The following is a 13,745-nucleotide window of genomic DNA, read 5'->3' on the forward strand; positions in this document are numbered from 1 at the left end:
TGCCATTGTTTTTCTGTTAAGGTTCTTAATCAAAGTTTAAAAAAAAGCATTAACCACAAGGAGGTTGCCCTCACAAAGGTTGACCAAGTGGCCAATAGGGGCAAATTCAAAAACACATGAGTTCACAAGTTGAGACATTTCACATGTACTGTACCAAGACATAATGGACAATTGGCAGCGTAGCAGGTTAATGGTAAATACATGTATGTCCATATGACTTCCATTTATCTGTAGTGACAAACGTGTCCGGGCTGCTAACAAGATCAAACAGTGGAGTGTTTGTAAAACTCTCTACCTATGGAAATGAAAGACATTGTTAAAGTGTAATCTCTCTTTATTTCTGTCAGGCGCTGTTTCCAGACAGCTCATTTCTATGTGGAAGACAGCAATTCACCCAAGGTGGTACCCAACGAGACGATCCCTGTCATCCCCATCCCAGGTAACAATCAACCACAGCACTTCTCACATTTATTATCCTCCTGCAAAACTGCTGGTTTGATATACTGGTATACCTTGCCAGGGTAAGAGATTTCAATCCTACTTGTTTGTTTATTTGTTTGTCCACTGTTGCTGAATGAATAACACTTTGCTGCTTTTGCTTACAGTTACCGGCTTGTGACAGAATTTAAAACTTGGTTAAAATCACTGGGTGCTACCACCCACTAGTGGTATGTAGGCTGTATAGCTACTGAGGCACACAGACAAATCTCCACACACATTTGCAAATTGCCACATGCATTTTCAGATCTTTGCCATGGCAGAAGTGTAGCAAAAGTCACATGTAAAAAGATAACTGATGACGTGTCTGTATTTCCAGCTCTTGGAGCAAAATACAATAGAAAATACTTATAATGCCATTAATATCTACAGTATGTACACATTACAGATACATATTTATTGACTGTGTAAAATCTGATAAATGTTCTCAAGTGATGTCACTTGAGTCAGCGTTGGTTGGGGCTGAAGACTACAAGTTTGAAAATGAAAAAAATCTGGGGGTGTGGAGTTAGAAAGAAGTGAGCTTACCAGACCTCTGTAACCTGTACCTCATCTCTGTTACTAGCGCAACACACCTGAATCTATGTCTTAACTGTCAGCACTTAGAGTTGGATTGGATTGTGGGTAATGTAGGCTCCCATTTTGACAAGGGAAAACATGGATGCATGGAATAAAAAAGATATATGGTTCTGCTGCATCAGTTTTGATCCTTTTTTAAACTGTCCATAGTGAGTTCGACAGTGTTATAGGAGTGCAATGCTAAATTGGTGGAGTACTCTAGCATTACAGGGTTATGGTTTAATGCACTCACTCAAATATTTTTTTACAAAGTTTTACTGAAAACAAACTATGAATAGATTCTGCATTTGTCCTTTTTTACCATCTTAGTTTTCTGATTGATATAAATACATTGAATCGTGTACATGTTTTAGAGAAGATCCTGATAAAAAAATATTGTGTAAGTGTCTTGGCTAGCATTCTCCAAAACACATGAGTTAGCCACAAATCCAATTATCGAAGCAAATGTGGTGAATGAGGCTGATCAGTTGTATTGTACAGCATGAAGTGATATGTAGAGGTGGCATCAATACAAAGTGGAAAGACAAAATATATGCAAATGGATTCACGTAGCTTGAATTGAAGACATGTTCACTCAAGTTGGAAAAGTTTCACCTTGAGTGAAAGTTTGTGTTGTGTGAGTTATCTGACTCCATGAATGAGAGAGAAGCCAGACTGAGAGTCTCTGGAGGAAAATGCATTTGGAAATCAGTCAGTCTTAGTTTTCCATGCTTGTTATCATAGAAAACATCTGTATTGTCAATTGGGGAACATGTCTGTTTGTAGCCAAAAGACTAAAAGAACGCTCCACCTGTCAAAATTAGACAAAATTTCCCTTCAGTCATGCATCACGTAGACATCTTGTTTGAGAGGCAAATGACAAGATGTACTTGATTTTCAGCTGACTGATATATTGTTAATATATATTGTTGTGTTTTAGTGTTGTGAAATATATTGATAGAGCCCTAACTGATAATGGAAATAATAATTTACTTGAAGCTGTAATTTTTGTGACTGGTATTGTACCCAAAGTGATACATATAGATAAGTATTAAGTTTATTATAAATCAATCATACGTTTATTGAGGGTATTAGGTTTACTGATGATTTTTATTTTTGAGGAAACCAGGTTATTTTACCAAACTGGTGTTTTAGTGCTGTTTACTGCATGTATTCTGGGACAAAAGAACAAATATATTAGATACAATACTATACATGTAAGTGATTGCACTCTACTGTCTGTTTTATATGTCAAAGCAATAAAACAGATTGGATCAGTTCTCCGTGTAGCTAATTGGCTTTTCCAGACCTCTCTGGTTAACACTCAGCAGCCTGCTGTGTTTACTGACACACAAATAATTTTGACATATTTGCATACCTAAATGAGCGTCTAGCAAGACACAAAGTGAGAGCAAGCTAGTGTATGCTCTTGTTAATATTTGATGAAGACTAAACTGAAGGGAGCTGTGAGAGAGTTTTAGCTGTTGTGTAATGTTTTTGCATACTTTTAACTGAGCAGGCTCCAGTCATCTAGGTCAAGTTCAGCTCTTTATGCTGTCAGTGTCTGAAGATCAACTACCACTTTGCAACTCTTTGTATGCAAGTGTTTGCCATCTAATGAAACATGCACTCCAGTCCTGTGCAACCCGCTAAATTGCTTGCTACTCTTTGGTAAAGCAGTTGAACTGAAACTTTACTGAGTTTGTATTATTCTTGGCAGAGACCATTCAAGGGAATGGATTTACTCAAAGCACCACTTAGTACCATGAGTGCATATGTTAGGATTTGCCCCTAACCCTGGCATTTTGATTCATTAATTTTTTATCAATCTATTTCTATATTGTATCTAGGGTAATTAAATAGAAAACACTGAATGCAAATTAATACTAAATTGGCCTGTCTCCATCAGCATTTATCATCACAACACAAGCACACAATTTTCTCTTTTTGCGGTTTAGTAAGGCTTATTAGGCATTTGTTGCAGGCAGAGGTAATTTCCAGTAGACCGTACAATACATTAATGACAAGGAGATTGAAAGTAGTTCATTTGCTGAGGAAGATTGTGTGATACAACTGAAATCTCCAAAATAGCTGCTTGTGGTGAGATTGTTTTGTCAACATTATTGACAGTTTTCTCCTTCAGTCAGGCATCACCATCCCAACCCTTCTTACATCTGACATACTCGCTGGGCTGTCATTGGCTTTTGCATTCAATTATCAAACTGGAAGAACATGGTGTTGTTCTGGCAATATTACATTTCTCCTAAACCACCAAAATAATTTCCTCAATCAATTTGAGGTGAGAAATAGGGCATGCAGTTGTCGCTATCTCTAACACTTGTTTTAAATAATTGCTGACAAGGGGGGGTTCATGCCTTGCTCCAAGGCAAGTTACTGTTCCTGTGAAGCTGGTTTAACCCTGGTTTTGTCTTTTCTCTGCAGATGACATGGAAGCCATTCCAGTCAAGCAGTTCATCAAGCACATCTCTGAACACTGCTCAAATAACCAGCATGGATTCTCTGAAGATTTTGAGGTGAGCAGGAAACTCTTGTATGTACGCAAACCAAACAGGATAATGCAACCATGCAGAAAATTGTGGGGTTTTTTTTTTGGTCACTTGTGGTCAGCAGAAACAAAGCAAAATGTCTCTTTAGCTGCTACATGCTCCCCTTCAATCACCAGTTATTCACTAACTATTTCTGCTGTTTAGTGCTGAGCAGGTAGTCTACAGTGGGTTTTTAGAGCTATTTCTCTAAAAATGACTTCCGGATGGGAGCCGAAACGTCTTGATTCTGAAAACAGTGTCCAGATGACTACGACTGAAACCTTTTCTACGATAGAACACTCCTGGACGAATGAGGGACTACACCGTCTTGTTATGAGAGTGAACTAAACTAGTTAAGTTGTGGGCTGGACGGCTAAACAATAAGCTTTAACTCACTATAAAGTGCCGTAAAACAGAGGGGAGCTGCAGATTCAGATACTTGGTATAATGTAAAAATATCGCCTATAGCCACTAAATTTTCATTGTCATTTTTCCAATGTGAAGCTAATTGAGGCAGGTGTGAATTGACATCCCTTGTAGTCACATGACGTTACTAAAGCCCAGCCAATAGCAGACAGCTCAGTATAATGCCTAAGCTCTTCATCACCTGCTCTGTCCTGTTTCATATTACACCAGTCCTTCAGTACATTTTGGGAACACACCTGCACATGAACACACTCTCTTTCAGACACTGAGGGCCATGCTATGATAAACTAATCAATGATTGTGTGAGAGCAGGTTACCACCACAGATCCTTGCACAGCTCGTTGTGTCAGATCAGAAGTAGGTCTTATCTTATTCTATTGTATGTTTAAAGCTCTAGTTAGCATATTATTCACAGTACATCAGTATGTACTCAGAAAACTCAAATGTAGCTGGTTACTTACAGATATTGTTAAGTCATATTTGTGTTCCCCTATGTTTAATCTTGAAGGGGAAGAAATATGGGCTCTCTACAGTCTAAATACCCTCCCACACCAAATAAATGCTGAAAGCAGAGATGGTAAGAGATAATGAAGACAAAAAAGGCTGCATACTGAATGATTATGGTTATCACAGAGAAAACGAAGGGGAAGTTTCAGTGATGGGCAATTTAGTTTAGTTATAACCCTTGCATGCTTCATCACACCAGCCAAAGCTCCCTCTGCAATTGTGGTCTGTGAAAATATCTAGCGCTTTAGTTTTGTTTGTTTTTTGTTCATCATCCTTATTCGTCGCTTTGTTTCCTGCTTTCGCTTCAATCGCTCTGCATCCCTGGTTCATGCTCTTCCTAGAAAGAGAAAGGGGGGATGCACTGAGCTGGACCCCCTGAATGAGTAACTTAATTGGTAAAACAGAGCCCCTCACACACTATTAATGTGTCCGTCCTCCCCTATGTCCCCATTTAAGCTTGATGGACACTGGAAAGTGCTTTAGGAAGGGAGCACACTCTCAAATGAAATTATCCTCCTCCCATGTCCTTGCCATCCCTGGTGTCCCATTTTCTCCTCTTGTGACAGAGTGGAGTTAAGGAGGCATAAAACATTACTATTTAGTCTCATCTACATTGTGATGACATTGTCACCCAGCCAAAGAAACAAAAGTAGCAGTAAATGCTCCAGAGATTGAAGGAAATACTTTAAACATGCTTGGTGTAAATGTGCCCATCCTATAGTTATCATAGATGAAGATGGGGGACAAATGAAAGGAAATCCTGAATTAAAAAAAAAAAGTAATCTGGCCATCCCACTCAGCAGATATCAACCCAGTTGAACACCTATTAAGTGTCTGGAGCAACATGCTACAGTGTCTACACAGGATGCATCGAGTAAGCAGGACCAGGATCTTGTGTGACATGTACATGACCTTTCTGTCAGCTTCTACACAGTGACGTTTTTCAGATGCATTGTTTGTTTTGAGAGTACTCAGTATCCAAGAACACAGTCCAAAACACCAAAAACTATGAAAATATACTGTAATTTGTCAGTAGATTTGTCAGTAGATTTGTAAGTACCTGAGGAGATGCACATCGATAGCCCATTAGCTGGTAAAAGTGTCATAATAATAACATGGCAAATAAAATATGGATAATATGGAAATAATGACTGCATTTTGAAATAATGACTACAAATCCAGCGCCTGCCTTCACTGCTGGCCATGCTGAGATAGCAGCCAACAGCTGTTTTCTTGGCAGGAGCTGGACATTAAACACTGACATGTATTCACAGGCTGCTAAACCCAGAATTGCTCTCTGTAATTTAAGCAACAGCCATAAATCAGTATCCATATAGGAGAATAATTATGAAATATATGAAGTAAACAAGAGCTCCAGGGTAAATCCTGTAATTGATTTTTGGTCATAACGAAAGCATAATTTCTCTGTAGCTGTTAATACCAACATGCTGTACTGTGCCCTCAAGTCAAAAAAATGTATGATTATGCCAAGCTAGGGATATAGCTTATTTAAGCACAAGCTAGGAAGAGGGACATTTGCTATAGCCAAAGAGGAAAAATGAATGAGGGAGTTGGAATCAGCCCAAACAGGTAGAACTAGGAGAACAGCTTTTGTGCAAGAGATGTAGATTTTTAAGTTATAACAGCAGTGCGTGGTGGATGTGAGACACCCAAAACATACAGTATACATTAACAACAAAAATCACTATGGTGATTTATGAGAAGAAGTCACATACATTTAAACAGAAAACAAGGCAATGTGTATCAAGAAATGTAGAACCAATTTTTTTTCAAGAACTATTGTACACTTATTTGCTTTTTTCCATCTCTCATTGATGTGTCAAATGCAGCATTCATACATGTCAAAACAATTATGAGCCAACAACTGGGAAACAAGGCTTTAAGTCTAAAGGTAGTAGCCCCTAGAGGCTCCAGTGTTCAGTGCACCACACAATACAAATGTGTCACTAGAGGAAAAAAAAGGTGTAACCCCTACAGAGCATGAATATGTTCAGTAAATTTCATTGGAAATTTTGTCTAGAGTGTGATGCTACAACAGAGCTCATAGCATCCAAAATGGAAAGGGTTCAACCTTTGAGGAGCATGGTGTGTAAAGTAAATTTCATAGTAATTTGTCCATTAGATTTAGACACTTCTTGCATACATTCAAATTTTGATGTGATGGTGATACTAGATGAAAGGTTAGGGGCTATGTCACCCAAAAAAATTAGGATTCACCCCCTTGGGACATCCAATTTTAACCATTCATTTGTACAGACATATCAGAATGATTATAGGGGTGTGTCTGTGTATTCTTATCTAGGAGGTTCAACGGTCTACTGCTGATATGAAGACCACGTCAGAGCACTCCAACCACCCTGACAACAAGCACAAGAACAGATACATCAACATAGTGGCCTGTGAGTATACACTTCATAGCACACTATAGTGCATACCCTGCACTTTATTCTTTATGTAGTACACACAGTCTTAAATTCTATCGTAAATTCCAGATGATCCCATTTTTTTTATTGGTCGGTACCTTTGATACATATTGTTTAGAAACTTATTGCATATGTCCAAACCATTGCTAATTCCACACTGTGTTTTGTGTGGCAGTTTTTATTTAACGTCCAGTTAGCAAAAATGTTTCTCTTTGGCCAATTTCTATACATCTCTTTCTAGGAGCTGAATATAATCAGAATAACAACTTGATTAAACTAACGTAGGTTTAGTTGAAACACTAAACTAATCAAATGTTTTCCAGTTACAAGCTTAGTCATGATTTGATTACTTAAACCAGCCGATAGGTAAGGCTAATTGTTCTCAGTTTTTACCAATTTTCACTGAAACACCTGAATTTTTTTATTTTATTTTTTATTTTTTGAAAAGAGCAGATTGGTTTAAACTTATTTTGGTGTTAAGTTGTGTTTCCCCTTCCAAAAAGACACTTTTCACCACACTACCATATATACGTCTACTATGAAAGAGGTTGTATCGCAGCAAGGACTGCTCGGGAAAATGTTTCTAGGGGTAAAATGTGAAGCGACACTAAGCCGTGCAAGTGGAAATATTGGTGTAAGGGTGGTTCTAGAGGAAAAGGCAGCTGGATCATCCAAATCGGTAGGGTTCATCCTCTGGGGACCATGAATATCAAATGCAAATTGCCCATCTCATCATCAGTTGCCTTGTTGATTCGTCCAAATGGTGGTGTGAAAATCTAATGGGTACATGACCATTCCTTTAACATATGTACAGATGTACACTTGTTTAAATTGACGTGATTACCGCTCTAATGCTGCGGCGGCAGTGAAGGGGGTTGATATAATTTATCCAGGAGTAGCTGCAGTGCACACCAACAACCACCAGGTGGCACATGTGAGCAGTCCAGATGCAGTCTCTGTCCCTCTACTGTAGGGTAGTCATAGTGACCGTGCTTGGCAAGCAGATGACAGGGGAATGAAACTCTTTAGGAATGAGCACTCATTTTCTGCTGTATTCAGCCTATACAGTATACTTACATGTTAGGGTACAGTCTTCATTTCATAATGGACATTTTTATTTTGCTATTTAAACAAACCATCCGTCAACAGTTTAGACTTGTCTATCAGACAGTTTTAAACAATTCAATAATAATATTATTCGTCTGCATTTTTGTGTACCAGCCAGAAGCTTCGTCTTAAACCATCACAAATTGACATTTTATCGAGTTTTTAAGCCAAGTTTTCTATGCTACACTGTTTCCCTGGACATTGTTTTACCTATATGTTTTAACTTGGTAAAAGTTTTCAGGCATCGGACGTATGGATCTTAAGTGATTTTAAGCTGGCTGCAACTCAATGTGGTTTACCGGACTGCCTCTGCTTAGCTAGGTTTGTTTTTAGCCCGGCGACTAGGCTAACCGGATACTTTTATTAAGGTTTAAGCTTTGAAGCACTCTCGCAGACTAACTGCAAGCCTGATGGCTGAGTGTGGATCTTATTACCTTACCAAAGTTACTTAAAGTTGAAGTAAAGTATCGCCTGCCTGTTCTCCACTGTCGCCTCGGCCCAGGCAAAACACCTTGCAGTCCTCAACTCCTCTGGCTGCGGCAACCAGAATGCGACCATCCCCTCACTCCCCTGGCTTATCCATCCCAGAACTGGACAACGAGCCACTCTTCTTCTCCTCATGAGTGCAAAGCCCAATGCAATTGCCATTTCTACTCCTTGCCGAGCCCCAGTGGATGCACGGTCACTCGTCAGCAGGGGTGGTGAGAAGGCTCCGTTGAGTTCGACTCCACGTCAACCGGAGCACTGGGCTGTAGCCTGTAAGGACAGACATGGTGCAAAGCGGCAGAGAACACATCTGCAAAGAAGGATGCCGCCCCCTCGCCGCAACAGTCCCCAGCCACAACTACCCCAGGCACAGCTGATGGAACTCAGCGGTCTCCACGATCATCGACTCTGCCTCCTCACATCCCCCCAACTACGCTGCTAGTTGGAGATTCCAAGTAGGGAATATCCGCTTTGTTAATGTGGTCACACACATATCAATATAATTTAAACCGGTGAGTTTAATTCACCCCCCTCACAGCTGTCATGAAGGGGTAAATTAGCTATAAACCAAAATCGTTTTTTGTACCAGGCTGTAAACATGTTTATTTCTGCTGTGAAGATGGGCATTTTAACATGGGGATCTATGGGGATTTACTTGTGTTTGAAGCCAGCCTCAAGTGGCCATTTGAGGAACTGCAGTTTTTGGCACTACGTTGGCTTGGGTTTTCAGGCCCGGAGGTTGCCCCTTGGGACCTTATTAATTATAGAAATCAATCGCAGACCGTGCCAATTAGGAGTTAGTTATTGTGCCACCTACCGGCAACAGGAAGTATGACTTGTCACAATTTTCATTTGATTTACATAACATTTTCATGGTGTGGTGTACACTTGATATATTGGAACATGGCATATAATTAGTGGGTGTTATATAGCGCCACACAGTGGACACAGGAAGTGACATTTAACTCCTTCATGCAGTGTCCAAAACACCTGAGAATTTAGAGCCGTTGATGAGTATACAAAGTAAATACAGACATGACAAAGTCTGGCTGGTTGTAGTCCTATCAGTGCTAGGGGCTGAGGCAGCAGTCTGACCAGAGGATGTATGGAGGTGAATTTATGTGAAATATTATCACACAAGTGCAAACCACTCCAATGCCACTATGGATTCATCTGTGAAGAGCACATCATCAATCTTTTCACCAGCCGCTTTCTATTCATGTGCTTGCTTCACACACAGCTCCCTGTTCTTCACACTTCTTACTCTAATCACCCTATATACATATATTATGTACATCGAAGGGGCGGCTGTGGCTTAGTGGTAGAGCGGGTCGTCCGTCAATCGGAAAGTTGGCGGCTCGATCCGGCTTCCCCCAGCCCACATGTCGAGTTGTCCTTGGGCAAGAATCAGAATCAGAAATACTTTATTGGTCCCCAAGGGGAAACTCAGTGCACACAGGAATAGAAGTACTAAGCAAAACATATAATACACTATAATACAGGTCAGATAAATTAAGTACCAAGTGGGTATAAGTATAAAATTAAAATAAGTGTAAGGTACAAAGTGGATTACCGCTTGATAAGTATGTATGGTATAATAATACAATGTAATAATATAAGTAATAAGTAGTAGTCCATGTACTGTCAAGTTAAGTGTAGCTTATTAAGATTATTATGAGACGGTGGATATTGCACAAGACACTGAACCCCATATTGCTCCCTTCGGTGTTTGTTAGTGTGTGAATTTGATATGTGATAAGCGCTTTGAGTTGTCAGAAGACTAGAATGGCTATACAAGCACAATCCATTTACTTGAGATAGTTTTTGTGTGTTTTATGTGTTGTTAAATGTGTCCGGCACCCTGTGGACCACAATGCAGGGGATCATTTGTCTCAGCTGCTATCCCAGAGAAGAAAGGAACTTGACGCAGCGAAAGATCAAGCAGAGGCACTGCGTCCAGCTGAGGAACAGCGGTTTGAGACTGACTTGTCAGCATCGAAGGCTGACATGGCAGCCTTGAGAGAGGAGAGCCAGAGGACAAACTGGTATCAGAACTGCAGGCGGCTCTGGACACGCAGACAATGAAGCAAGATTTCTCCGTAAACTCACCAGAGAGACCAAAATTAACCCACAGACTCATCTCAACATCAACATCGTCAGTTTGCCCTGGGACTCATTCGTTAGGCTATAGGCCTGCTGAATTTGTGAATGTGTCCAGTATGGTTTGCCTATCATTTGTTAGTCAATTTTTTTGTGAAGTGTTTTCTTTTAATTTTATAATAAACACCTTTTTTGTGAAGGGCCTTCTTGTGAATACACACGTACACATTGTCTCTTCTTACTTCTCTTGGCCAGTAATTGACCAGATATTTCTCTGACGAAGCAATGTGAAAATACACTTCTTTCTTCTTCAGGTGCTGAGTCCAAAAATTGTACAGTGATCTCTGCTGTGTTTTGAGCCCAAGTTGGCTGAATTTGGGCTTAAACCGCTGTACTTTTTCTAAATGTAATACAGCACAAATCACAGATCTTTGTGTAAGTGTTAATGGTTAAACAGACAAATTTACCATAAACCCTTTAGTGCTGAAGCAGCACACACAGGCTTGGTGCTTGCTACATCAATCTGTAATAAATATTTTACATGTCTCATACATTGGCTGTGGCTAACAACAGCTTAGTCTTGTGTTCATTAGAGTATGCTGAAAGCAAAGGGCAGGTGCCATGATGTTTATGGCTGCATGTTTAGCTGTTGGTACAAAGCTACACAACCCAGTTTGACCATTGTTTTAACCACAAATATTACTGTGCTTCTTAGTTGGGAGCAAGTGATTTGGCAGGTCACCAAGATAAGAACATTATCATGCACCGTGCTAGGGTTAGCGTTAAGGTATCTTCATGCCATGGTTTCAGTCACACAAACAAACTCACTGTTTTACTGTTCTGTTTCCTCCTCAGATGACCACAGGAGGGTGAAGCTGAGGCCGCTGGCTGGGAAGAACTCCAAACACACCGACTACATCAATGTCAACTATGTGAATGTGAGCATGTTCTCTGGGACAACTCATACTGAACTGTGGCTATGTGTTTGTATGATAAGTAAAATGACTTTGGAGATGATGACGGCAAGAACAAATAGAAAACAACAATAAAGAATCCAGAAATCTATCTTAGATATATTCTCAAGTTTTGGAAGGACTTTTACAATCAATTATATAATTTCTATATGCTACGTATTGCTAATAATCTGTCTCTTTGTCATTCATACATTAGGGTTATAAGAAGCCTAAAGCTTACATTGCAGCCCAGGGACCTCTCAAGTCCACTTTTGAAGACTTTTGGCAGATGGTGTGGGAGCAACATACTGGCATCATCTTCATGATCACCAACTTAGTGGAGAAAGGCCTGGTATGTTCTGACATACACACAAACACAATGTAGATTTTTGGATGTTTAAGGCAAGGTTCTAAAATGTTTCATAACTTTGAAGGACTATCAACTACTTTAATCAAAATATTTACACTCTAATACTCTTGTTGGGGCACCACCTGGTAAACCGGGAAAACAAAACCGAACTAATTAAAATTGATCATTAAATTGACAAGTCTCTAAGAAGGATTGAATTCTTTTCAAAAGATTAACCTTGTCTTCTGCTTCAAAGAAAACACAGACAACTTATTACTGATTAAATGAGCCTAATGATGTGTAATAACTGAATAAATGAAGGATTATTAAGGTATATAACAAAGACAGACAGATGAGTACAGATATGGAATGAGGTAAACCTTGATGTGTTATTGGCAATAGTAAAGTATGTGATTTGACAAAACGATCAGACGCTATGGTAACGCTAAGGCAGGTGACTTATCTAAAGAGGAATTCATTTCTTATTTGACATCAACTCTATCACAGTGAAACCGTGATTCAACCTACTGTTTTTGAAGCGTTGGCATAGATGAGGCGTTTCTGCCGGCTTTCTGGTATCTTGTGCATGGTTGAATCTGCTGTGCAGCGGAAGGTGCCGGGTTGTCTACCTGAAGCTCAGACTCAGATTTAGGATCCCAGCAGGCCGCACCCAGGTGACTCTGTGAAAGCAGTTGGTTACCAAGCTGATGAGGTCACCTGGCTGGTCTGGTGGTCTCGTTTCAGGGCCGACAGCAAAGGTCCGAGCCAAGTTGCTGCTGACACAGTTCTCTGGGAGATGCAGGATTCAAAGTTTCTTCGTTTCTAACCTTTGCTGTGTTTAGAACACAGATGTTGTGCAGGCTTCTTTCAGAAGGGCTTTGCTTTTAAAGTTGGCTGGCTTCAGTGACTAGGAGCGGCTTCCGTCGAGTCTGTGATGTTGTGACTTGTCGAATAAAATATATCTGGCTACACTAACTACTTCAGCTAGGTTTCAGTAACTAAAAATATATATTTTTGCAAAGTTAATACTAAGCCTTGCGATTTTTAAAACAATATATATAAGTCAAAAGAAACAACTCTTTAGTTTAATACTTAGGCATTAAAAAACACTTGCTTAGAAAAAGTGTGAAGGGACTTTAGGCAAGGAAAAGAGAACTTATTTTATTTTACCTTTAATAGTTTAATACGTATAACCGTTGAGCTCAAAGTCCATCCTCTAAGAGAAGCGGTAAGGGGGCATCTGTCGTTTCGCCAGGCTCTGTGGAGACAGGAACAGAAGGATAAAATGGTTTCAGTAATGAGACATGGAAAGTAGGATGGATCTTGTACTGGGCTGGTAACTGGAGTTTATATGTGACAGGGTTGATCTGTTCGATTATGGTAAAGGGGCCAATGAATCTGGGACTTAGCTTTCTGCAGGGCAGGCGCATCCTGATGTCGCGAGTGGATAACCAGACCTTCTGGCCGGGTAGGTATCTTGGAGTGGTGGATCTCCTAAGATCGGCCGTCAGCCTGCGCCTGCAGAGTGCTCTCCGTAGTTGATGATGAGCTGCGTCCCAGACCCTCTCTCGGAACCAGTGATCCACAGCTGGAACTTCTGAGGGTTCCCCAGACCATGGGAAGAGAGGGGGCTGGTAACCGAGTACGCACTGGAAGGGAGTGAGTCCAGTAGATGGTTGACGTAGGGAGTTCTGGGCGTACTCGGCCCAGCCCAGGTACTGGTTCCAAGAGTCCTGGTGGTCATGGCAGAAGGTACGTAAGAAACGCCCAA

The 13,745-nt window shown here is 40.3% G+C and overlaps 1 protein-coding gene across 4 annotated transcripts in view; it reads left to right on the forward strand.

Annotated features, from left to right (window-relative positions):
- The window catches only part of LOC122883490 (receptor-type tyrosine-protein phosphatase gamma-like), a 577,119-nt gene that overhangs the window by 532,036 nt on the left and 31,338 nt on the right, over nucleotides 1-13,745 (forward strand). For all 4 annotated transcript variants that reach the window (XM_044212273.1, XM_044212264.1, XM_044212251.1 and 1 more), the window contains exons 14-18: nucleotides 348-439; nucleotides 3,499-3,590; nucleotides 6,859-6,955; nucleotides 11,528-11,610; nucleotides 11,843-11,977. In XM_044212273.1, coding sequence (XP_044068208.1) covers nucleotides 348-439; nucleotides 3,499-3,590; nucleotides 6,859-6,955; nucleotides 11,528-11,610; nucleotides 11,843-11,977 — 499 coding nt within the window. The remainder of the gene's footprint in view (nucleotides 1-347; nucleotides 440-3,498; nucleotides 3,591-6,858; nucleotides 6,956-11,527; nucleotides 11,611-11,842; nucleotides 11,978-13,745) is intronic.

This window comes from Siniperca chuatsi, linkage group LG2 (assembly GCF_020085105.1).
Source record: "Siniperca chuatsi isolate FFG_IHB_CAS linkage group LG2, ASM2008510v1, whole genome shotgun sequence".
In the NCBI taxonomy this organism is placed as follows: domain Eukaryota; kingdom Metazoa; phylum Chordata; class Actinopteri; order Centrarchiformes; family Sinipercidae; genus Siniperca; species Siniperca chuatsi.